This window comes from Ictalurus punctatus, chromosome 1 (assembly GCF_001660625.3).
Source record: "Ictalurus punctatus breed USDA103 chromosome 1, Coco_2.0, whole genome shotgun sequence".
Lineage (NCBI taxonomy): Eukaryota > Metazoa > Chordata > Actinopteri > Siluriformes > Ictaluridae > Ictalurus > Ictalurus punctatus.
In genome coordinates this window covers 3,243,098-3,268,766 of record NC_030416.2, presented here as the reverse complement: position 1 = coordinate 3,268,766, position 25,669 = coordinate 3,243,098, and the positions used below count along the sequence as shown (strand labels likewise).

Sequence of the window (25,669 nt, the reverse complement as noted above, 5' to 3'; positions counted from 1 at the left end):
TAACCATTTGGCAAGCATTGCAACCACCTTAGTAACCTCCTGAAATACCATAGCAACCTAGAAAAACCCTAGCATCCAACTGTGTTAGCAAATCAACCACCTAGCAACACTCTAGTGACCACAACCTACAGTCTACTGGACTCAAATAAACACTCCGGGTGTTAATTCAACACTGGGGATTTTACTGTGTGGAATATTATAGCAACCAACTGTGTTACCATAGCAACCACCTATCAAAACAACTAGCAAACAACTGGAATACTATAGCAACCACCTAGCAACCATATAGAATATCATAGCAAGCACATAGCAAAAATTATAACATTTTATATATACACCAATCAATACTGATTGGTCAGAAGGTGTTGATTCATTTTCTATAACAGCAGCACGGACAGTAGTTCCAGCACGGGTAATAATCACAGAGGCGTTTCCAGAGTCAGTGCTGCGTTTTCAGGGCGTTGATAACAGTTGGATAACAGTAACTCTGTTTTCATTTTGGCCGCATCACACACCACCCTGTCCTTGATTATTTTCCTATAACACTCTTATTCCTTACATTACATAGTTTTACATACTTAACTAAATGTGGACTATCTCTTAAATATTTTATGCATGCTTAATTAACAAACGACCTTTAATTTAAGAAAGAGGCTTAAGCAAAGCTTCCCTAAAGGGCAATAACTGTCTGTCCTACTTATTCACCAGGAAAGGAAGGACATTGAGAGAGAGAGAGAGAGAGAGAGAGAGAGACAGAGAGAGAGAGAGAGAGAGAGAGAGAGAGAGAGAGATGATTTTTGTCTGTGATATTATTTTGTATTCACTGTTTTGATGGAGATAGGAACATTATTGCTTGGGTTTGTGTCCCAAAAGCCTTTTCCAATCAAGCAATCAAGCAACAAACAAACAAACAAACAAAGACAAGAAACAGAAACTGAAAGAAAAGTGGAAGAACAGAAAAAGAAAAACACTTGCTCATTACACTGGAAAAAGAAAGATGATAATCCACACCACATCACCAGTCCTTAAAAAAAAAAATCTGAAATACAACATAGATTGATAAATAAAAAGATAGAAATATATATATATATATATATATATATATATATATATATATATATATATATATATATATATATATAAACACACACACACACACACACACACACATATATATATATATATATATATATATATATATATATATATATATATATATATATATATATATGATGAAGAGAAACAAAAAAATAAAAGAAAAAAGAAAGACAGGAAAGAAATATGAGAGTTAAAAAGATGTCAATCAGCATCAACATATAATTAATCCTTCAGATATCATATCTGAAACACAAAAGCTGATAAAAATCAACAGAAAATAAGTAAGAAAGAAAGAAAGAAAGCGATAAATTGCGGTAAGGAAAATTTAAACAAGAAATAAAAGAAACGATCATTATACTACTGAAAGAAAGAAAGAAAGAAAGAAAGAAAGAAAGAAAGAAAGAAAGAAAGAAAGAAAGAATGGAAGGAAGAAAGTGCCCTAAGGAAAATGAAAGAAAAGAAACAAAAGAAATGATCATTATACTACTGAAAGAAAGGGAAGAAAAAAGAAAGAGCTCTAAGGAAAATGAAAACAAGAAACAAAAGCAACAGCAGTTTCCCCCGCTTTTTTCTTCTCCTTCAGTAAAAATAATGTATCGCGTCAGGCCTGATGGAAGTATTGTCAGTAACGCGATTAAATGGCGCCCTCTGGCGCGCTGTGGCAGGCAACGCACAGCGCTGTAAATATTTATCATGCAACGCTATTTTCCCACCACTAGATGTCGCTGCCGCTGTTTTTATTTTCTGGAACAATGAAGCTTCAGCGCACGGCGGCTGTTCTGAGGAGGAACAGGAGGAGAGAGAGGATGGGATGTGTCGTGGTGAGGATGCGCGAAACGCCCCTAGCAACAACCATCTTTAAAAAAAATAAATAAATAATAAAAAAAATAAAACAGTTGGGGAGAAAAAGCACACACATAGACGGATGAATGGAAATGGCTAACGTGGTGGGAACGGCGGTGTAGGTTTGACGATGCCGCCCGAGCGCGTGTGCCGTTTTGTCGTCTTCCTCCTGCTTTTGTGCTGCGCCGCGAGGACGCACGAGAAAGCGGCGGCGGATCCCGGTGAGTGTGTGCGCGAGGAAAAGGGTGGGGAGCGGCGGGCAAGGGGGTCTAATCTCTAATCAGTTACAACAGCCAAAAAACAAACAAACAACAGATTTAAAAAACAAACAAACAAAAAACAGCATCATCTGCATGATTAAAAAAAAAAATAAATAAATCGATTATTCGATCAACGCTCTTTGTTTTGTGGTCAAGCTGAATGATAGTGAATTCAGTTTATCTTAATAAAATCTGTTTCTGGTATAAAAGAGCATCTTGTGTTACAAAAATTATCACTGAATTGAAACCTGTCTTCAGAGGTCCATTTTATTCAGTAGGTGTTCACTGGACACCCATTTCGATGAGATGTCATATATAATTTTTTCTATTAAGAATATGACAGCTTCTTCAGCACAGCCAATCAGATGACATCATTTGAGATCTTCAGGCCTGTCATTTATGCAAACGAGTGAAACGCGCGACACACGTCTTGCAACGCTTTTGTTTGTAAGACATGTGCAGGGCCGGGATGTGTAGAAATGTGCACATAGCTACTTAAAAGGAAAAAAATCCAGCCTTACTAACATGTATATTAACCTTTATCGTAAAAATCTGCTTTTCTGTTGTAGTTGAAACTTCTTTCATGCTTTATTTTCACTCTGAGTTACGGTTTCCTACATTACCCACAATGCCATTCGACACATAAGCTACTACTAAAGGTTCGACTTCGGTGCTAATATCGCAGTGAACATCTCAATCTCTCGTCATATAACGACTGCACTGAAGTTTCCTTCATTACATCACTACGTTATTGGATTCCTCGTTAATGTAAACGCCACTGTCACTGCACTATAGCATTATGTCGTCCTTTTCCCCGTTCATCACTTCCTGTGTGCGATCTTGCTCTTTCAGAGGTGCAGGTGAGGGTCAAGGTCTTTGACAGCGGCAACCTTTCGCCCCTGTCCGATGCCGCCATCGTCGTCCATGGCAACCGGAGCGTGCTGGCATCCAGCCAGGGGGCCAGTGATGATGCGGCGGTAGTGAATTTCCAGTATCGCACGGGCTCGTGGGTAATCATCACAGCATCTCGAAAGGATTATGTCACCAGCTCAGTGCCGTGGCACGCCAGCAAAGTGCCCTGTGAGTAAACACTGAAAACCCCCCCACTAATTCCACATCACTGTCGAATTCTTGATTCTGATTGGTGGGATGGTGATGATTGATTTCGTTTATGACAGCAGATTCACAGAGACTTGTATGGTGGACGCAACTCATTTAAAAACATGTCTTAGTGTTGATATGGTGACGTTTTCTGTAAGGAGATGTTTATTTACCGAAGGAATCTCCAGTGACAGTGTTTTGTAACAGTCATAGATGATGATTTGCTGGTTAGCTGCAGACACCAAACAACAACAACAACATGTGGTTTCGTAGTTACTGGAAGAGATTTCCAGTAGCTCCTGTCTTCTTTCATGAATTATAAACATTACACAGTTAATCTCACTCTCGAAACAGTAAAAATGATAATTGAATGCTGAGGGCGATGCTTGATGTGTCCTCTCATGATGGGTGGTATTCAGAGTTGTTGACTTAAGCCCGTAAGTTAATGTCAATATTTACGCAGGGAAATGTAATACATTTTCAACAACGTCTAGACCAGTGCCTAAAAACAAACACATGCCTTTTAAAAATTGGGGGATAGAAGATAAGGACTGAGAAGGCAGATCTAAGTTCAAGGCAGAATCGTGCATAACTGAGACATGCTTCAGGTTTCTTAAGTTGCTAATTAAAACCTTTCAGTTGGATAGTTAGTAGTTTCCTTCCTCACAGTCGACTAGTTTTATGTTTGTAGTGTTCAGAGGAGATGTCGGAAAGGGTGATGGAGTCGGGTTTCTTAAAGAAATGATGATGTAGTGAATGTGATACAGATAGTTCTAGTCTCAGACTGTCTGTCTGTATTTGAAGGATGCTATTTTCATGATATCTCCTGCCTTGGGGACAAGTGTCAGTGATGGGAATGCAATTATTCAGAATTCTTTGTTAGATTTCAGAACATAATAAAGTGGATCTACATTAAAACCCATGATGCACCAGCATTCTTTCATGACTCTCTCTCTCTCTCTCTCTCTCTCTCTCTCTCTCTCTCTCTCTTGTTCTGCATTTTAGTATTCTCCTCAGTCAGCCTGTACCTTTTGGCTCAAAGGCCAGGAACCCTCATCCTGTATGATGATGTCATCCATGTGTTTCACGGCTCTCCAGGTACAAAATGCAGAAGATATTGGGTACCACTGCGGTGATGATGATCAGTGATGGCTCGTCCATAGGGGCATGTGTAGCAGAGCCCAAACACATATATCAGCCATTCAACAGATGTTAATTTTCATAAAGTCCTCATTTAGAACTCCGTAGATTTTACATTTCCATTGATATAATAATTACCTTTTTTGAGTATCCAATGATTTAAAATATGTTGCTATTTGACAGATATAAGCTGAACTGCTATTGATTTGCTCGCCTTTCTGCCCTATTTTGCTCCGTAGCGTTATTATTGAAACTATTGGCGCTAATAGAGGCCCATTGAAAATTTTCAGTAGAGGAAGAGGAGTAGGCAAGGTTGCCAGGTGCCAAATTGGGATAGTTTGAAAATGCTCCTCAGCCAGAATGAAATCTAATACATTTCTGCAAATAAAGGCAAAGTGTAAGTGTCTATAATGTATAGAACCATTTCTATTGTAAGATATCTTGAAAAAAGATTGGTTGGGGGAAAGGGTGGATTACAGAGTGGTGAATGTTCGTACCACAGTGACCTTGTTTTCCCAAGGTCAGCTAGCTTCAGGTCTTTTGGGATGTAGCTGGGCTCGAAATTTCGCTGAAACTAGGCAAACTCGCATGCTGTATCAAGCAAAACTGAACAACGTCTTTCACAAGCTGCCAGACTATGTTGGTGACGCTCAACTGCCTAATGCCTAAATAATGGAAATACTCTAAAAATTCACTAGATACTAGCCTACAGGAAAAGTCATGTGTGATAACCTCTCAACTTCATTTTGTTTGAGTCTATTCCGGTATCTCTCGCTCTCTCTCACATGTGCACACACATACATAACCTTTTGTCTTCAGCTACTTTTCCTTACAGTTACTATTTCCTGCTGCTGTTGCCATAGCAACAACATTCTCAAAAATCTTATGGTTAACACAATATTCTAGCATGGATCTGAATTATTAAATACTGTATTTTCTGTAACTACTCTACATAATAATAATAATAATAATAATAATAATAATACAACTACTAGTTTTTATAATTATCAATGTGAAAGTTATATTATGATATGGACAGTTAGCTCTTGTAACACTTAAAAAAAAATTACAAACTTGATGTTCTTTGTTTCTTTGCTGACAGGCTACACTTTGCTTTTAAATGTGTAACAGGGTTGAAAGGAACAAGAAAAAGTTTTAGCATAGAATTAACAAGAACATAAAGTGGGGTTACTTAGAATCCATGCTAACATTATGAAGACATTAAGAACATTTTAATGATTTTTTAAAAAACTTATAATGAATAGCTTATCATTTGTGTAACAGTGGTGTACATTCAAAGTGTCTTGTCTTGTCAGTCAGTATCATTGTAAATAAAGAAAAAAGAATGAGACACTTATTTTTCTTCTTCCCATGATCTTCTGTCAATTGATGATGCAATAATGAAAGTTATTTATCTGAAACATGCACATTGTTGCTTTGAAGGACACTTTGCCTGTGTTTAAAATGTCTTTTACCTTGTAACTCTAATATCAATTGGACACAAATATATATATAAAAAAAAAACTACCCTGATTTGTACACACAGGAGGGCGGAGCCAGCCATGGCTGCACATTCCAAGGCGGAGCTTGCAACGGAACTCCTCCTTCTCTGAAATGACTGCTGTTTTGACCACTGCCAGAGATATCAGTGAAATCAATGACTTCCCCTACCTCCTGGCCCTGGAGCCCAACACCACAGGTCATATTCCAGATGGAGAGATTGATATTATCACTGTAGATTTTTGAAAATGATAAGCATATTTGCTCCTAAACTACTGTGTGTAAATAAGGTGTGTATGTTTGTGTAGGAGGAGAGAACAGTTGGACGGATTTGACAGTAGTAGCTGCAGTCAGTGCCCAGCTGTTTGATCGGGAAGGCAGTGAGGTTCAAGTCACAGAGCCAGTTCATTTCTCTGTTCCTCTGCCCTCTGACACCCGTGTCCGGTCGCCCACCAGCATACCTGTGTGGGTGTATAACACGAATACAGGTATACATACAGATAGAAACCTTGAAGACTTATTTAAGTAATATATTTATGTAATGTACTTTCTGATGGATTCTTGTCAGAAATGGTGAAATGCTAAAACTGGTGTGCCACAGGGTTTCATTTTGGGGCCTCTATTGTTTACTGTATGCTGATGACACAATTGCTTCTTATTGTGCGAAATTCTCAACTGAGGCAATTTCAGACTTAATTGTCCTGTGCAGAACAGATCATATTATCTTTCTGTCATTTGCTCTTCTTTTTTTTTGTAATTTCCCACATTTTCTCCCCTATTTGGTTGCCTGCTATTTCTCACTCACCAGCCAGCTATCCCCTATTATATGACAGATATCAATTGGGGAGGGTGAATGCTAACACACTTCCTCTGGGACATGTGAAGCAGCCAACTGCATCTTTTTGACATGCTGCTCATGCTGAGTCACAGAGCAGCATAACAAACTCTGGGGAAAACACTATCAACCCTCTTCCACACACATCAGCGAACAGATTCCCACAATTGTTGCTGTGCAATTGTTGCAGGGGAGAGCCCACTCATAGAGCATAGCCAATTTTGCTCCTTTGGCTCCTGGGCATGGATGTTTGTGGCATCATCGGAATGTGAACTTGCGCTCTCCTGGCGAGAGGGAAAATGTTTTTCTGTTGTGCCACTTAGGAGCCATCCTTGTTCTATGTTTTAATGTCTTATTTCGTAACTTGTCTGCCCTTTTAGTCATGGCTAAAACAGTGATTTTGCTATTTGCAGGCCTTTGGATAAGAAATGGGACTGGCTACATTAGAAGAGATGGCTCTCATTTTACATGGGACTTTATGGCCTCACGGTTGGGATACTGGATAGCGGCCTTCCCCTCTTCATCGGGTAAAATACACATGCACATTTATCCTTGTGCCTTGAATCAAACAAACAAGCCTAGTGATTACTCACTAGCTCAGAAAATAGACACATTTGGACCGTATTAAGAGGTGGTGGCTTAAGTTCAAAGGCAATGTCAGTATGTCAGTAATTTATATGGGGAAAGTTCTCTGTATTCAGAGTCAGCTTATTCACATGCTCAAGGTGAGTTTCAAGGCTCCCTATTCAGATTATTAAATTTACCTGCATTTAGTTCATGTATTTGAGGTTTCCAGGTTCTTCTTGAATATAAACATCAGAGACCGGGGTTTTCAAAAGTGTTTAGACCACCACTGATAAAGCCAACCACTTCCTTGTAAACTTGAAAACTGAGATGCCTCTGTTTTCAGCAAATTCTGGCCAAACTCCATTCTGTATCAGTAGTTTGTAAGTCTATTGAATAGGACCCATAGTTACGACTTGTTTTGTGAAGAATTTTATATAGTATTCTGCACTTATTTACAGCAAAAAATAAATAGAATTACATTACAGTGTAGCAATTTGAAAGGTGCTGTATGTAATGTTTAATAGTGTTTCTAGATCTATAATAATTGTGCAATGACGGTGATACATTAGTAAAACCATGATTGCATTTTAGGACCTGGTTTGTCTCATCCGAGCCTAAGGGACATCACCGCATATCATACCCTTATCTTGCTCTCAATACTGGGATCTCTGGCTCTGCTTGTACTGGTACTACTCTGTGTTCTCCTCTACTACTGCAGGTTGGTGGTTGTGGCATATCATATTTTGTTGTTCATATGTTTTGAATGAAGGAATGAAGGATTATCCAAAGTCTTTCCTGAAGCAAGGTCTTTACAGAGGCTTCTTCATGTACCAACATGCACTCACTTTCTTGTTTTTGTCTCCTGCTGTTAGACGGAGGTGCCTGAAGCCTCGGAGGCAGCAAAAGCAGGGTCAAGTCTCAACTGCTCTGAGCAACTCCAGAAGAGACCAAGGCACCTCCACCTCTCGCCTCAACCTTATCTGCGGTGGTCATGTTGAAACCACCACCTCCAACGGTGATCCAGAGGCCAGCAAATCTGAAGCGTCCACGTCCCACGAATACAAAAGTGCACGTGATGAGTTTGCCAAGCACGTACCAGCACACAAACTCCGTCATTCATCCAAGAATAAACAGTCAAAAGGGGCCCAGCGAGGTGCTGAAAGCTTCCCTATGAAGGTGCATCGTTCCACAGACACAACCAACCTTGACAGTACCCTTCCCCATGAAGACTTCAGTCGCAACTACAGCCCAGATGTCAAGGATCACGAGTACCGTCGCAGACATGTTGTTAATGATAATCGTGGATACACGGCTGACCCACCTTCTCCGCCCCTCTCTGACAAGCCGCCAGAATATTCGCAGGTTTCCCAAGGTCAGGACCATCTTGCTCGTCCAACAACACTGAACACACAACCTGGTCAGATCATATTCTGCAGCTCTTTAGATCAAATGACAGAGAACATGTACCGCAGCATGGTTCCAACCCTGGTCATTCCAGCACATTACATGCGTCTGTCGTCTGAGTTTGGTGGCTCTGAAGCTGCAAAGGATGGCCAGAGTCAGGCTGAGAGGGAAAGAGAAGGCCAAGGAGGGGCAGGTAATGGTGGTAGCAGTGGAGTTCAGAGCCAAGGTCTCCAGGTCCAGAGCCAGGGATCAGGTCAGATGCAAGCCCAGCAAGGTGTAGGGTCCCCATCCGGTTCGGAGGAGAATGTATGGGCATCTGGAGGTCCCTCAGCACCAGTCCACATCCCAGTGCTCTTTAACGATTCCACCATGGCTCAGATGAATGGAGAGCTCCAAGCACTTACAGAAAAGAAACTTCGAGAACTAGGAGTCAAGCAGCACCCTCGTGCCTGGTTCATATCTCTTGATGGACGTGCCAATGCTCATGTGCGCCATTCCTACATCGATGTTGCCTCAGAATTTGCTCACAGTGGCGCTAACAGCAGTAACCACAGTGCTCAAAGCACCCTGAGTGCCCCTGCTGGCACCAGTAAGGATTGCTGCCCAGACACAAGTCTCCAAGATACCCAACAGGAGCGCAAACAGTCATCTGGACGGAAGAGTAAAGAGGAACGGCACGGAAATGGGCGGAAGGGGCATGGAGGAAGCAGCAGTGGGGGGAAGCAGTATTCCAAACTGGCTTATCATGACCCTCTAGATCTTGCTGGTGGTGTTGGCCGTATGGGGGCAGGATCACCTCTGGAAAATCCACTGACTCCTCTCCTTGATGATGGGCCAGAGGAACCACGAGGGTCACCAATGCCACGAAGAGGTCGAAGCCGGGGAAACAGCTCACGTAGCAGCAACAGTGAGACCCAACGGGATTCTGTCACCAGCCCAGAGGATGATAATGACCCAGATGACAAGGATGAGAACAAGAAAAGTCCATGGCAACGAATTGAGGAACGGCCTCTCATGGTGTTCCATCCCAAGAAGTAAAAAAGTAACAGAAAGAGACCATGTCACACCTTTTACATATGAAGGACATGTCCACCTGGGTCCTGGACCATGCTTGACACTTGAGCACTATAAGCACCATCTTTAAAAAGGAGGCCATTTGTGGAAAAGGGTGATGCCCTTGTTTAATGATGTGGATATAAGCAAGGATACACACAATTTGTTCAAATTGGTGATTGTAAGCAAAATTTTGTCTATATTGGGACAATTTAATCTAGTTCATCCAAGCTAAACGAAACACTGTCAGAATCATTTTGTAATTAATCAAATACCATCCTTATATCACCAAGAACTATATCTATAGCTCTGATGTGGATAAGAGACTAGTGAAATATGAGATTCTGGGAACAGAAGAGCAGATGAGGTGACACTCCGACATAAGACATATTCAGCACCTCTATGATGCCTGACTGAAGTCCCTTATCATAATATGAAATGCCATTTTTACCATAGGTCTAAATAAAAAATATTCCTTAATGTACGTTGTATATGTTTACAATCAAATATGGCACAAAAGAAGTCACAAAACTACGTACAAGACTGTTTGAATTGCTTCAGAACGGCTTGGACGTTGCTGTGGATTTACGGAATAGTGCCATAGTCGAGATGGCATGTTCATGAACAGACTTGTTTTGGGAAGAAAAAAAAAAAAACAGGCATTGTGCTGAAGAGTGAAAAATTACTTTTAAGTTACTGGATGTTTTCATATTTGATGTAACACAGCAATCTTGTGTACATCCTGTTTCATAATCCCAATGTGAATTTTTATTCCTAGATCCAACAGGAAGCATTATACCTTATTCATGTATTATTAATGTTTTTTTTTTCTTTAACTATCAATATCGTCAAGATGAATTACAATATGAACAGTAAGGATAAAATGTACTGATTTATAGATCCAAACACTCCATGTCAGACATTCCCAATTAATGACCAATACTTGTGCTCATAGTTTATTACTTCGTTAGGTAATTTTATTCGATGTGGTTAAGGTAAATATTTTTCATATATTCCTGTTTGTGATTTACCAAGTGGTGATTTTTTAAATGTATTTTTTTGCCCTTAAGAACTTTTCAGATCATACGAAGCTGGCAGTGCACTTTAAATGAAAAAGAGTGCAGTAGTCAGTATACGCTAAAGTAGTACGTTGTATGTCCTTAAATGGTTTGGAGGGGGCTGTGTCAGTGTCATGATATCGCACTGTTGCCAGGTTCACGATCAACCTAACATGATATTTAGACCAATCACAAACAAGGGGGCCAGACAAAACAAATTTGACTGTTAATCCAAACACGAGCAGTAAAACACATACTACGAAACATCTTAGTCAGTCAGTTCTGTACATGTTTTTCAAACTTATGTGCAATTCTCGTCTCGCAAATGTACTTATATTTTTTATGGAGAAGGTTACATTGCACAAAGTTGGTCGTGGAGTGATGGAAAACAGCAGAGTTTATTTAAGACAATTTTGCTAATGTTATATTTAAAAAATATCGTCTTAACCAGACAGCTACTTCCTGAACAGAGAAAAGGGGTAGAGAAGATATTTCAAAGAGTCAATAATTCTATAAAGTGCATTAGGTAAAAAGTAAGTAATAAAACACAATTGGGCGTACTGTTTTAGGAAAGTAATCAAAGAATAATCAAAGAAAGGGTTGGGCTATAACCACTCTAAAGTTGTTTTGAATTATTTTCCATGGACAGCATGTTCCAGAGTGTTTTATTCCTCTTATAAACACAGCAATTTGCTGAACAGTTATAGTTTTTATCTGCTTATATGTACATTTAATGTTGTAGAACGTCTGTGAAACAAGTTAGTTACTATTCTCACTTATGTTATAGCAGCTATAGACATTCGTTCCTTCAAAAGCCTCTCGTTTATCTCTCTGTCTCTCTCCCTCCAAGTTAATGAGACAAAACTAACGCAACCTGTCAAGTTTCCAAAAAAAAATGCAAAAGTCGTTACAAAGCACTGGCAGTGGAGACTCCTTCCATGAATGTCTCCTCACCAAAAATGTCACCATATCAACAAACATACATTTTTATTTCTTAAAGAACAACACGTTTTTTTTTTTTTTTAAATTAGGATTAGATTATTTGGTGCATCCACCAAGCAAGTACCTCTGAAATAGCTGTTTCTATAGAAACAGTAAAGTATCAGAAGACTTCCTGATTAATCAGAATCAACAGCTCTGTAGAATAAATATGGTAAACATCCAGATTTTACTCTTAGCCAGACTCCATTAACACAAGTCCAGATGTTAGAGGGGTCCTGTGTATATACAGTAGCATTTATATGCATGGGATGTAGACTAGAAAGACAGTTTTTTTTTTAAATGACTGATCATGAAAATGGCTCTCGTGAGAGTATGAAATGTGGGAGGATGAAATGTGCTGTGTTGCCTTTGAGGAAAGTGAACACGGTGATTATTTAGCATGTTTGGTAGTGTCGGATAACGGTGCCAAAATGGCGCTCAGATGCCTTGTCGGAAGGCAAAAACAACCTTGTATTCCAAGTTGAAATATTTGGTGCTATTTACATTTTACTTTCACTGTATGGCAGTTTTTTTCTCTGTAATCACTCGAACTGTGTATGAAATGTTGCTTTGTTGCTGAGAATTCTGAACTTGCTCTCGTGTTAATATTCATACCACGACATGCGCAACTACTCTCACTTTCTTAGTGTAGTGCAACTTCCTTATTTTTAACAGAATGTCTTATCTAATATTTTAGCTTTTCACTTAATCGCTTAGCTTGTTCGTCAATTAATAATCTAATAATAATCAACCTCATTTGTGTCATGTGGATGATGTTTTTTTCTGCCATTGTAGAGACAAATGCCATTTTGAGACATTTTTTGGCTCATTTTTTAGGGGAAAAAAATTGTGGCCTATTTTAAATCAAAGCACAGAGGAAGCACAGGTCTTCTTAGCACTACTGGTTTGGTTCGGCAAAACATATATGTATATATATATATATATATATATATATATATATATATATATATATATATATATATATATATATATATATAATAAATTGCTTGATTGATTGATTAGCTGAAACATGTTTGGTTTTGCATAAAAAATAAGACATTTTTAAAACTATGAAGCTACTTGATCTGCATGATCTCTTTATGATGCGATAGAGATTTAAGTCACAGTGAGTCTGTGCTGTTATAGAAAAACAATCAACGATTTTTTTTTCCTCTTATACCACAGCACGTTGACAAAAATGCATTTTTTAACATATTAGTGAATGGCATATTGTACTTTTTTAAAATCCATTTATAGTTATAGTTACATTTATTATTTTGGGACGCACAATGCAAAGAAATCTTAGCAAGTAAAGATGACTTGAATATAATCAAATGTATCTAGTATTTCATACAATAGGATTATAATTTTTTTTTAAAAACCCCGAAAGTTTACACTTTTCAAGCTTGAAATTTTTTTATTCTCTTGGCAGATACTTTTGCCAGATAAATCTGACTACATTCAAGTGCTTAGATGGTTATTGTGGTTATTAATGGTTATTTTGCAGTGTAGCACTAGTACAAAACTAAAGAAGCAAACGTCAAACACATCTTGACTTTATACCGTGTTTTTTTTTTTTTTTTTGCCGAACCAAAATTTCACCAGCTGACTCTGAGGATAGTACTGTAGATCCCAGAACAGTCAGTTCACCCTGATTGAAGCACTTCTAACTGCTGTCAATCAACAACATTGACCTGTCGCTATTGGTGCTTTAATATAAATACCGGCAGCATTAGCACACACAAGACCTCTGTGTAATGTAGTCTGTTTGTTTTTATACCTCTTCGGTAAAGAAAAAATCCCCCAGAATACCCAGTTCTCAGTCTAAATATATTTTATGCAAAGCAGACCTCACTCAAGCTGTTCTCTGTACAGCGTTCGATCTTTTTCTCAGTGGTTTAACAGGCTAGTCTTTAAAGCAGAGGTTCTGAGAAAATAAAAATAAACATTTACACGTAAATAGAAACTTATTTAACATAAAATATTTCAACTTTTTAAATATTAGGGACTATATTTAAACATGTAGAATAATATATTGCCTATTTAATGCAGCCGCAGAACTTCTTTTAAAATATAATATGATTTCTGAAACTGTCTCTGAGAGAACACACTTTCGTTTTAGTTTAATAAATAAACTTGTGCCTGTTTTTGAATTAGCGAGGTCTGGATGAAACCAACTCAACTGACGTGACCAGTCAAACCTGCTATAGCTATAATAACTTGATAATAAATATGTAACTAAGCTCGAAACTTAAAGCAATCATGGACACCCTTTGCGTTACAGAACCCTGGGTGTTCCTGGACCCCGCTTTAATACGTGTCTTTAATGCTACTATGCCCCCCAAGATGTATTTCTTTAGCTTGTCCCTTAAAAGTTGTATTTTTCCCCCTTGAAGAAACCTTGTGCAGAATTCAAGGTGTTGAAGAATCTGTCTGTTTTTTTGGACCCTAATGATTTTTTTTGGTTTGTTGCTTAAAGTTTCTATTTAGAACCTAACAACCATTTTCCTTAAAGCTACATCTACATTAATCCTGATAACATTTGAAAAATTTTATTTTACTATTTGTCTTGTTTTTAGATACACAACTGTTTCCTTTATATTATTTCCACCTCCTGTTTACAGTGACTGATTTTTTTTTTACACAAAATGTTTTGTACACAAAACTCTTGATTTCTTCTTTGCCGTGTTATTCTAGAGTATTGTATAGAGAGTATTGTGTGGAGAGTATTGTTTACTCTCTGGGAGTATGGCGTGTATGAGTTATCCTCTGTGTAAAGGTGCTCCCTTTGAAATCGAAGCCATTCTCTGTCATTACTGCAAACTGTCCGTTAAGATCAGTTACTCATTTGTCGGTTTATATTAATAATGTGACGTGATTGCAAGTCTGAGAAGACGTGTAAATAGTTCTGTCTTTATTTGAAGAGCAGTTCGATGAACGGACGGACGTCCTGACACTTCGTGATTCGGCTCAGACTTTTCATTCGAGGTGGTTGATGTTTTCAGTCATAGCTTTCTGTGTCGAGCGTGTCGATTCTAAACTCTTACTAGATTGTTTGCACACAAAAAACAAGCATTGATTTGACTGTATATTCTTCCAAAAAAAACACACAATAAACTGGTTTACATATTGGTTTTGCATGTCTCTCTGGCGTTCTTTTCTACAACAATTATGTAGTAACTATTGCAACTGAAGAAGATGATTGTAATGTGACTATCCATTCCTCTCTGCTGTATTTTCTTGAAGCATGCTACATTCGAGGTTTAACGGTACACTGATTGACTGATCGTTAGTTGATACTATAAACGGAATAAAATGATCATAAAATAATAATTGGTACAGAAAACAGTCAATCATACCAGCCCAAAGTTTATGATTTTCCAATAGCATCTGGTCCTGAAGTGATTCATTCCTCTTATACTACAGTATTGTGCCAACACTAAACATTTTCCATTCACCAAAGAATGGCATAATCCATTTATAGTTACATTTAATGTTCGAGAACCAAGTCGGTTCCTGTTATCACTTATATTAAAGCAGCTATAAACAGTCTCTCACATCAATACCATTGATATCAATGAACATAAAGTATATCACAGAATCACAAAACAAACAAACAAAAACGCCAATACCAGACTCCAGTTTAGTTTTCTTATTTAGGCCCAGATGTTTCTGTTTCATTGCTAAGCCTCTCTTGTCCTTTGAAGGTGTCATTCTCTTTCTTCCAGTTCTTGTTTTGTTCATTTTGTAGCTGTGTTTGTTTAAAATTTTTTATTTAAAAAATCCAGCACCATTTCGTGACAATCGTTCCCTCACTAGCCTCTTTTTTTTCCCTCCTTGGGAAGTGTAAACTACTCTGTACTTTAGACTTTCCAAAAGGGGAAAGGTATTGTTATTATTATAATATTATTATTTAGCATTTGGAAGGAGTCTCCAGTGTCAGAACGAACCCTAACACTTTTACTTTAACAACAATAACATTATTATTATTATTATTATTATTATTATTATTATTATTATTATTATTATTATTATTGTCATCATCCTCCAGTCCAGCAGATGGCAGCAACGACATTTTCCCCACAGGGAAGTATTTCGGTTTAATCCCAAATGGCTTCCTCTCTCACACACAGTGCACTACAGAAGGCTTTCAGGCGCCATTTCGTAGTGCTCACATGTAGGGAACAAGGGAACTATTTAAGACTTAACCTGCGTCACTTTTGGCCAAATGGAGCACTGTACTTTACTTCATCCGTCGGTCAAACTCTAACGTGTGATTCGTGTGAAAAATATTTTTGGTCTCACTATGTGCCAGAACAGTCAAACTCCTAAAAGTGCACAATTACTTTCTTTCATGGTGTCGAGTATGATTTTATTTTAATTTTATATTGAGTCCAAAGTAAAGGATTTATTCGTGTCAAGGAAAGGAGAAGGACGTGTATTTTTTTAAAACCTCTTTATAGGTCAAAAACAACAACAACAACAGCATTTAGTAAGTTGGCTAAACATTAACATGAAATCATTAACATTAACACGTAAAGCTTTCAGGATGTTTCCATGTGTTGGTTAGCTGTAAATTAGTAAGAATAATTATACATGCTGTGTAAATCTGTTAGACAGGAACTACATGGTTATAGTAGCTAGCTAGCTCTTTTCCATAATCATATAACGTTAGTTAATAACTAGCTTATAATAAACGTGTTACAGCGTTGTAATATGGATTATTATATTAAAGAATGAATATTGTTTAGTGAGGTAAATAAATACTATTTTGTATGTAAGTGTGTTTAGATCTAGAGCGCTATATTGCATAGAGAAAACGAAACTGTAATTTATATAATGGTCGCCAGGCCGCGCCAAATATCTTCTCGTTTAAAAAGACAGCGCAGTTTTATTGGATTTATTTTCGGTATGTAAGTCTGTCGAGCTTTTAAATGAGGCAATGAGTACATTGTCCATAGTGCTTTCTGTCAGGGAGGAATCTTGGAGGAATATAATCTGACAGAATCCTGTGTGTTTGGGGGTAATGAATGAAATTAAATGTGTGTGTTGTGTTGCAGCATGTTTCTGGTGGGGTTAACGGGAGGAATCGCCTCAGGAAAGAGCACCGTGTCCTCTCAGCTCAGGGAACTTGGCTGTCCTGTCATCGACGCCGATGTCGTGGCCAGGAAAGGTGAATATATAGAGGAAACAAAGTCACATTAATGCATGAAGTAACCAATTCCTCTGTTCTGCTCTGTCTTCCTTCCACAGTTCTTTCGTTCTGGACTTCCATCCGCCCTTCTGCACTTGTTTCCTTCCACACTTCATTCCTTTCTTCCATTTTGGCACTCCCATCCTTCTTTCCGAACTTCCTTCCCTCTTGTTGCACTTCTGCCCTTTCTTCATTCTGCACCTTTTTGCTACCTTCCCCACTTCCTTCCTTGATTCTTCCAGTTCTTTTCTTCTTTCCTCACTTTCTTCCACAGTTTTTTCCTTCCTTAATTCCCTCCATCCTTCCTTCTTTCCTTCCTCACTTCCGTCCTTCCAGTTCCTTCCTTCTGCACCTTTTTGCTTCCTTCCCCTTCTGCACTATTTTGTGTATTGAGGTGTGAGAAAGGCAGTATGTAAATGTTGAGCTTCTCGTTTTCCTGACCGCTGCAGTGACAGCTGTTACCCATTACCCAGCCTGCACGACAAAACGATCCAGTTATTTAAAATATTTATCACCTAGCCCGAATGTCTCGAGTGTGTTTGTGTGAGCCGCAGCTGTGCATTGTGTGTGTTCGACAGTGGTGGAGCCTCAGACCCGAGCGTACCGGCTCCTCGTGCAGCATTTCGGGCAGGAGGTTCTGCTGGAGAACGGTGAGATAGACAGGCAGAAGCTCGGCCAGATCATCTTCTCCAACCCTGAGAAACGCAGAGTGCTTAACTCCATCACACACCCCGAGATCCACAGAGCCATGCTCAAACAGATCCTGTACTACTTCATCCGAGGTTGGAGCCAATACACACACACACACAAACACACACACACACACACACACACACACACACAAACCCCTCTATCCTTCCTTTCTTCCACACTTCTTTATCACTTCCTTCCATATATCCTTCCTCACCTCCTTCCTTCTTCACTTCCCTTCTTCCTTCAGCATTTTCCTTCCTTCTTTCATTCCTTCCAAACTTCCTTCTTTCTTACTGCACTTCCACCCTTACTCACTTTTATCCACATTTCCTTTCTTCCTGACTTTCTTCCTTCTGCACTTCTTTCCTTCCTTCCTCAGTTCCTTCCCTCCATATTTCCTTCCACACTTCCTTCCTTTCCTGCTTCATTCTTTCCTTTCAACACTAGCATCTGTACTTCCTTCCTTCCACACTTCCTTCCTTTGTTCATGTTTGATCCTTCAAATCTTTTCTTCTGCACTTCATTCGATCCTTCCATCTTTTCTTCTGCACTTCCTTCCTTCCGCACTTCTTTCCTTCCTTCAGTTTTTCTGCACTTCATTCTTTCTCTATTTTTCCCCCTCACTTCCATACTCTGTGTGTGGGTAGGAGAAATATTTTAAATAATTTTTTTGACGTTGCACAACATAAAACTGTTGTGTTTTTCTTTATAAGGGTACCGTTATATCATTTTGGACGTACCTCTGCTGTTCGAGACGCGTCGTCTCACTCGCTTAATGAAGCACACGGTGGTTGTCTACTGGTAAGAGCTCTAATTATTATCATAAATGTATTTATGTTGTTATCGTCCTTTATTTATCTCTATACAGCAAAGTGGATCAAAAAATTCACAAAAATACTCTGCTCTCATGGATAGCAAACAATTGCAAACACAACAAAGGTTTATTAAAAATATCTTTGTTAAATATAGGTGTGCAAAAATGATTGGCACCCCTAGGAATTTATATGAGAAAAATATATTTGAAGTATATTTCCAGTGATATTTTAACATGTTTTTAGTACACCTGGGTGACTAGGAACAGGAAATTGTTTAACCATGGTATAAATATGAGGTAACACACAGGCCAAATTCCCTTAGTCATTCATAACAATTGGTAAGACCAAGGAATATAGCTGTGATGTGTGGCAAAAGGTTGTTGAGCTTCACAAAATGGGAAGTGTCTATAGGAAAATAGCACAAGCATTGAAAATGCCCATTTCCACTATCAGGGCAATAATTAAGAAATTACAGTCAACTGGAAATGTTATGAATCAACCTGGAATTGGACGTGCGTCTATATCATCTCAACGCACTGTGAAGAGGAGGGTTTGAGTGGATAAAAAAATCTCCAAGGATCACAGCTGGAGAATTGCAGAAGTTAGTTGCGTCTTGGGATCAGAAGGTCTCCCAAAATGGCCATGGCCATCCCAGTCTCCTGACTTGAGCCCCATAAAAACCTGTGGGGTGAACTGAAGAGGAGAGTCCACCAGCGTGGACCTCGAAATTTGAAGGATCTGAAGAGATTCTGTATGGAGGAACGGTCTCAGATCCCTCACCATGTATTCTCCAACCTCATCAGGTATTATAGGAGAAGACTCAGAGTTGTTATCTAGGCAAAGGGAGCTAGCACAAAGTATTGACTAAAAGAGTGCCAATAATTGTTGCACACCTATATTTAACAAAGATATTTTTTGATAATCTTGTGTTTTATTTGCAATTTTTTGATATGCAAGAGACATTTATTTAGCATTTTTGGAAGGAGTCTCCAGCGTCAGTGCTTTGTAACAGTAAACGGAACTGTATATGCGGTATAAATCCTCCCCTCTTTTTCTCTCTATCTATTGTTCTCTATCTGTCTGTCTCTCTGTCTGTCTCTCGTCCTCAGTGACCCCACCACTCAGCTGGCTCGGCTCATGCAGCGTGACGGTCTTAGCCGGGAGGAGGCAGAGCAGCGCATTGCTGCCCAGATGCCCCTGAGCGAGAAGCGTGGGCTGGCCAGGCATGTAATCGAAAACTCTGGCTCGCGCGAGGACACACATCGCCAGGTCCTGCGCTTACACACCGTGCTGGACGACTCCATGGAGTTCCTGCCCATCAGAGCCGTTGCCGTGGCAGCCGTTGCCGGGCTGGGAGGCCTCTTTCTGTACATGGTTAAACTTCTAGCATCCTAGCCATCAAGTGCAAAAACGTTTTATATAGCTAATGTACTTTATGTGCAGAAATGATGTTTAAAGGGATCAAGCCCAGGACTTCCATACTAGCACAAGTATTCAAGTATTACAATACGGGGTGAAAATGTCACTTATATATATATATATATATATATATATATATATATATATATATATATATATATATATATACACATATATATAAAACACGATTTTATGTAACACCATTCCCGTCAGTTCTGTACTGTTTTATTTAATTTTTTAAAAACAGTATTTTTAATAATGTGTAGTGCAGAATGGATTTTTAGGCCAATTCATTAGTTTGTGCTGTACACCAAAGACATTTTGGGTGTGAGATCAGAACATAGGAGGCGCACAGTGGCCCTTGGAATTGCTCCCCAGTCCAAAGACATGCATGGTAGTTTGATTGGCATGTCCAAAGTGTCTGTAGTGTGTGAATGTGTGTGTGAGTGTACCCTGCGATGGATTGGCACTCCGTCCAGGGTGTACCCCGCCTTGTGCCCCATGCTCCCTGAGATAGGCTCCAGTTTCCCCACGTCCCTAAAGGATAAACGGTATAGAAGATGGATGGATGGATGGCTGGATGGATGGAAACATGGATATGAGATGAGAATTTCATCTTTTAGTCCCCGGTATTTACATCTAAACCTGTTAAACGTCATAAAACACAGAGCCTTTTGTTTCAGACCACACAATTTGCAGGCAAGCAAAAGTATAGGAACAGACAAGTCTGTTGAAGTTACAGTGTTTCCCACAGGTTCAGAACCACAGGTTGTGGTGGTGGTGGTGGTTGGTGCGGCGTGTGACGGAGCGGGTTCAGTAATAAACCTGTCAAACAAAGGTTTATTAATAAACTATTTATTGTAAACGAATGACCACTCAAAATAAATCACTACTAGCTATACGTCAACATAAATACCTCCAAAATGTATTAAAGAACAAAACAATGATTTTTGACAAACATGTCAAAATAAATAACTTTCGAAATAAATAAGTATTTACATTATGGAGAGTGCACGTGTGTGTGTGTGTGTGAGAGAGAGAGAGAGAGAGAGAGGGAGCGAGCAGTGGTGGTCGAGAGACCTAGACAGTGAATGAAGAGAGAGAGAGTTCAATTCGGTGTCGAGGCGTTTACACATTAAATACGAAAAGTTTTTTTGAGTTTTTTTAGGCATCCAATACACAAAGTGCTAAGTGTGGTGTTTTTATTATCGAGCTAGGAAAAAAAAGTTAACTTACTGTACCTCAGAAACCTCGCTGCTAACCTCCAGTTGAATTTTGACGTACCAATTGACTCGCTGTGGCACGCGCGCCTGACATGCGCAGTGTCTTGAGGAAGGGGTGGGTGTTTGAATCTCGTTCAGCGGTATGAACGAATCTTTTTTCGAGTCATTTCGTTCATTTCAGCAGAATATATTAAAATGTTACATGTTCAATTCCCCAACACATCTAGAACTTATGCAAACGTTGATCACATTTGGAATAAAAAAAATAAACTACCTTTGGATCTCAAACCCAAATATCCTCAGTCTACAGCAAAAAAAAAAAAAGAACAAAAATTTTTTTGGTCTTTCCGCTCTAATAGTTTCTGAGGGGACTGTAGACACTTGCCCTTGAGCCATGTTTAGTGTCTGATGTTTGCTTTTCGAAGCATTGGGGCTAAAGTAGCTAACAAGTAATGGAAGTCTCATCCAAAATCTCAACAAATACATGCCTGCATCCTTCAAACCACATCGTGAAGCTATATGCATTCAGTTTGTAATTCTCAGCAGCAGGACTGACATATTTCTGGTACAATTCTGGTATAAAACTTTGAGAAGTGGGGCTTGAACCTAAACTAGATTTTTAAAAATTTTTATTTTAAGTATACATTTAAGGGTATAAGTCTATAAGGGAAGATGAGGAGAGGTGGAATGGAAGATGGTGTGTCAAAAGAGTATTCAAACACAGTCTTCATATCGAACCACACTCATTTGCATATTAGCCTTTTTCTGTTAATTGAGTTCTCTCATTTTCCATGAAATTATTTATTGTTCTGTATATAGTTCTGAGTAATTGACTGCACTGAAGTGCACTAATGGAAGTCAAGCTAGTTAACACACTTTACAGTGTATATAAATGAAGCTGATGTTGAAATGAGTCATTCCTGAAGTACCTGATGTAAAAACACTGTGATTTATGCACATGAACACTATCACCTTCTCTGTTCAGTTATTTATAGGAACAGTTTCATTTTGATGTTGAACTGACACATTAAACAGGTTTCAACACAACCAGATGTAAAGTTTGATATATTTATGAATTTTCTTTGTTGCTGAGGTGGTATTTTTTATTTATTTAATTAATATACTTTTAATATTTATCTTTATATTTAACTGTAAATGTGGCGTTGTTTTGATTAATTTATTCTCTGAACATGACCCTCTCCTGCCATTGGTTTATTACCCTATTGTGTTCACCCTTAATTCACTTGTCTAGTTCTTCTTGTTTTCATGGGCAAGATTACTGGGGCTTATTTGCTGTTCCTGGTTTCTCCCAGTTAAAGGTTTTAGATGATGAAGCTTTTGATGCCTGTAAATTGACTCGCACTACGAACTTCGATTATGATTCATAGATCGGCCATAATAAAACATGCGCTGGGTAATATGCACACGCATCCCGCTTCTAACCGCACGTTACATTTTAGAAAATAAACTTTGTCTAAAATGTAGTACATTTGAGCATTTGAACGTTTTGTCTCCATTAAATGAAACGTTAAAATGCATTTTTTATGTCGTTAATGGAAATAACATTAACGTAATACAGCACTTTTGAACTGAAGGGCAAACCAAATATGAACCACTTTTAACTTTTATTTATGAAAGCAGCTCCGTTTTACAGAATTTCTTAACTAATCACTTAGTTAAGTGAATGCGTGTGTGTGTGTGTGTGTGTGTGTGTGTGTGTGTTATGTTAATGCAGAGTGACGAGGGCCAACGGCTTCACAATCCAGACCCCTGACTCTGTGTGTGTGTGTGTGTGTGTGTGTGTGTGTGTGTGTGTGTGTGTGTGTGAGAGAGAGAGAGAGACAGAGAGAAAGGCTGATGAAGACTTCATGCTAGCAGTTGTTCTTTCATTTGCATGTTCGAGAGAGAGAGAGAGAGAGAAAGCAGGCTGAAAGACAATTAGTCAGTTTTTCAGTTTTAACGCAGAACATCTGCAAGATGAATGTGTACAAATGAGAGCCGGTAAGTGAGAGTGTAAGTGAGAGTGCGAGCCTCCATAAATCCACCGCTGTGCTCCATCTGTCTCTTGCTTCAGATTCGCCCCACAGCAGACAAACCGTCGAGCTGCAAACACCGCTCTGAAACTCGCCTGTTTCCTCTTTTTTATAATCATTATGTCTTTGTTCGGTTCTTCATTTTACAAATGAATTAGGTTTAACGTTGCAAACAAAGAAGTCACAGTGTATATATAGTATATCTGATTACCAAAGGTGTAATATGTCGTGTGTGTGTGTGTGTGTGTGTGTGTGTGTGTGTTTGTCTCAGAGAGCGAGAGAGCCTGTAAAAATGTTAGATCTGATGCCAGTCATGTGTTTTTAAATCAATAAGAGAATAGGTCAGTGTGTGTGTGTATGAGTGTCCATGTCCTGCAGGTTTTGCTGATGGTGCCGGTCCAGCCGTCCAACACAGTTGTGCCAACTCTGCTGGAAAACACCCTTCAAATGGGAGCTGACGGCTGCTTGGTGTGTGCTCACACACACATACACACACCACACACACACACACACACACACACACACACACACACACACACACACACACGCACACACACAACTACTACTACATACTATTGAAAAACTGTTTTCAGTATATTTGTATATGTAGATAGCCTGAGTCTTCTACTCTTCCACCTATCCACCTCAAGTTTCAGCATGTTGAGATGCTTTTCAGTTCACCACGGCTGAAAAGAGTGGTTATTTGAGTTGCCATAGCCTTCCTTTCACCTCGAACCTGTCTGGCAATTCTCTCCTGAACTCTCTGTTCAAAAACTGGATGCACCACCGATTCCCCATGCTGATCCTCGACGTGAGCGTTCACTGAAGCTCTTGACCTGTGTGTGTGTTTTTTTAATAAAACGGTCGTAGAATCATTTGCGAACACATAAACAAGCAGTGCAGACCAAAGACCCTATTAAGGAAAAGCTTTTTGTCACTGTGGGAAAGAAGTTCTGCTTATTTAAACCATCCAACACATTTGTTTTCCGTTTTTGAAGCTAGCGTGTAGTCGTATGTTTGTTTGGATGCGTAAAGAGATGTGGCATTTCACTAATCCGATATGCCACATTTCACCCCTTCATTCGTAACAGCTACCGCTGTGAGAGGGATATTAAATGTAAAATGGGGAAATGTGTGTGTGTGTGTGTGTGGGTGGGTGGCTCAAACAAAACAGTGCACGACTAAAGATTAGCTGAATTACTGCAGGAACATCTGGATGCTAAATAAAGACTAAAACTGGAAAATTGTGGAAAATTGTAATTGTTATTGAAAATTGTTGTGGTATTTGTTGATTATTTTGCTACAACGTCACGTTTTATTCATCTTATAACACAGCCATTTCTTTACGATACCCAATTTTTTATTCATGAAAGAACGACATAATTTTTTAAAAATTCGTTTATAGCTACGTTTAATGTTGTGGAACGTCTACTAAACAAATTCCTGTCATCACTTACGTTATAGCAGCTACAAATGGTCGCTGAAGTTAATAAGACGCTACTTGTCATGTTACCAATAAACATAATCTCCTCCTTTCCCGTGTCAGAGAATTGAAAGTTACAGCTTTACCTCTGGCTGTTACAAAGCGCTCTGATACTGGAGACTCCTTCCATAAATGCTAAATAAACGTCTCCTCACACAAAACTTCAGCACATCAACAATTAGATAGGTTTTTAATCCAAGTTCCTGTGCTGGCTGCTCCTATAGGAACGTTATAGAATGATTAGAACATTACAGAGCCAGCATATTATTTCCTCTCCTGAGCTGTTTTCTTGGCCGCTGAAACACTGTGTGAAATGGAATGAAAACTCATTTGCATACAATCTCTAAGACATTTGGTTTTTATCTGATGGAGCTGACAGCGGTAGACAGAGACAGATAACGCGAGTAATGCTGCTAAGCAGGATCCAGATTAAGCAATAATAATTGGTCTTTTTGCCTTAGCAGGTGTCCAGCTCTAGTCCTGGATCTGTCTTTGTGAGATAAGACCGGCCTTATTAAAATAGAACACAAATGCCACTACTGATCTCGTTCCGCACTGAAGTGACCACCGTCTCACATTGTCCTCACATATACGTAGCTACAGATTTGTTCTGGTAATACAGATGGAATTTAAGCAGTGGGGTGGGATGGGGGTACAAACATCTTTTTGAAGGAATGTAGGGCTTAAACAGAGATGGTTTATTCATTGGTATGATGATCTGGAGTTTATACTGAAATGTCTTGCATTGCACTAGTGGACTCTTTTGCAGCCATTGATTTTTCATCAGGTAAAACAAACTACATTTCCCAGAATCCTCAGCCAAACAACGATCTACATACCCGTATCGTCTTGAGATCACAAGTTTGAACGTCCCAGCCATCGGTAGCCTAGAGAGCAAAATTTGGCCGTGTTCTCTGGGAGTAAGTGATGGCGTATTCTGTCTTCCATGTCAATCACAGCGACACCAGC

The 25,669-nt window shown here is 39.0% G+C and overlaps 2 protein-coding genes across 2 annotated transcripts; both read left to right on the top strand.

Annotated features, from left to right (window-relative positions):
* Window positions 1–1,858: 1,858 nt before the first annotated feature.
* LOC108272415 (protein FAM171A2) lies at window positions 1,859–12,750 on the top strand. The gene is made up of 8 exons (XM_017480835.3): window positions 1,859–2,162; window positions 3,054–3,281; window positions 4,308–4,400; window positions 5,989–6,141; window positions 6,251–6,430; window positions 7,191–7,304; window positions 7,936–8,062; window positions 8,217–12,750. Exons 1-8 carry the CDS (start codon window positions 2,072–2,074, stop codon window positions 9,784–9,786), a joined length of 2,556 nt encoding a protein of 851 aa, XP_017336324.1. The 5' UTR covers window positions 1,859–2,071; the 3' UTR covers window positions 9,787–12,750.
* A 3,296-nt stretch (window positions 12,751–16,046) lies between these two features.
* dcakd (dephospho-CoA kinase domain containing) lies at window positions 16,047–22,231 on the top strand. Its single transcript, XM_017480843.2, has 5 exons — window positions 16,047–16,332; window positions 16,901–17,013; window positions 17,613–17,816; window positions 18,441–18,528; window positions 19,652–22,231. The coding sequence occupies exons 2-5, from the start codon at window positions 16,902–16,904 to the stop codon at window positions 19,935–19,937; spliced, it is 690 nt and encodes a 229-aa protein (XP_017336332.1). The 5' UTR covers window positions 16,047–16,332; window position 16,901; the 3' UTR covers window positions 19,938–22,231.
* The last annotated feature ends 3,438 nt before the right edge of the window (window positions 22,232–25,669 follow it).

Coding starts and splice junctions, on each gene's coding strand:
- LOC108272415 (XM_017480835.3), top strand. CDS start 2,072: ATGCCGCCCGAGCGCGTGTGCCGTTTTGTCGTCTTCCTCCTGCTTTTG. Junction 2,163..3,053: donor GAAAGCGGCGGCGGATCCCG/GTGAGTGTGTGC, acceptor TTGCTCTTTCAG/AGGTGCAGGTGAGGGTCAAG. Junction 7,305..7,935: donor GGCCTTCCCCTCTTCATCGG/GTAAAATACACA, acceptor ATTGCATTTTAG/GACCTGGTTTGTCTCATCCG.
- dcakd (XM_017480843.2), top strand. CDS start 16,902: ATGTTTCTGGTGGGGTTAACGGGAGGAATCGCCTCAGGAAAGAGCACC. Junction 17,014..17,612: donor CGATGTCGTGGCCAGGAAAG/GTGAATATATAG, acceptor TGTGTTCGACAG/TGGTGGAGCCTCAGACCCGA. Junction 18,529..19,651: donor CACACGGTGGTTGTCTACTG/GTAAGAGCTCTA, acceptor TCTCGTCCTCAG/TGACCCCACCACTCAGCTGG.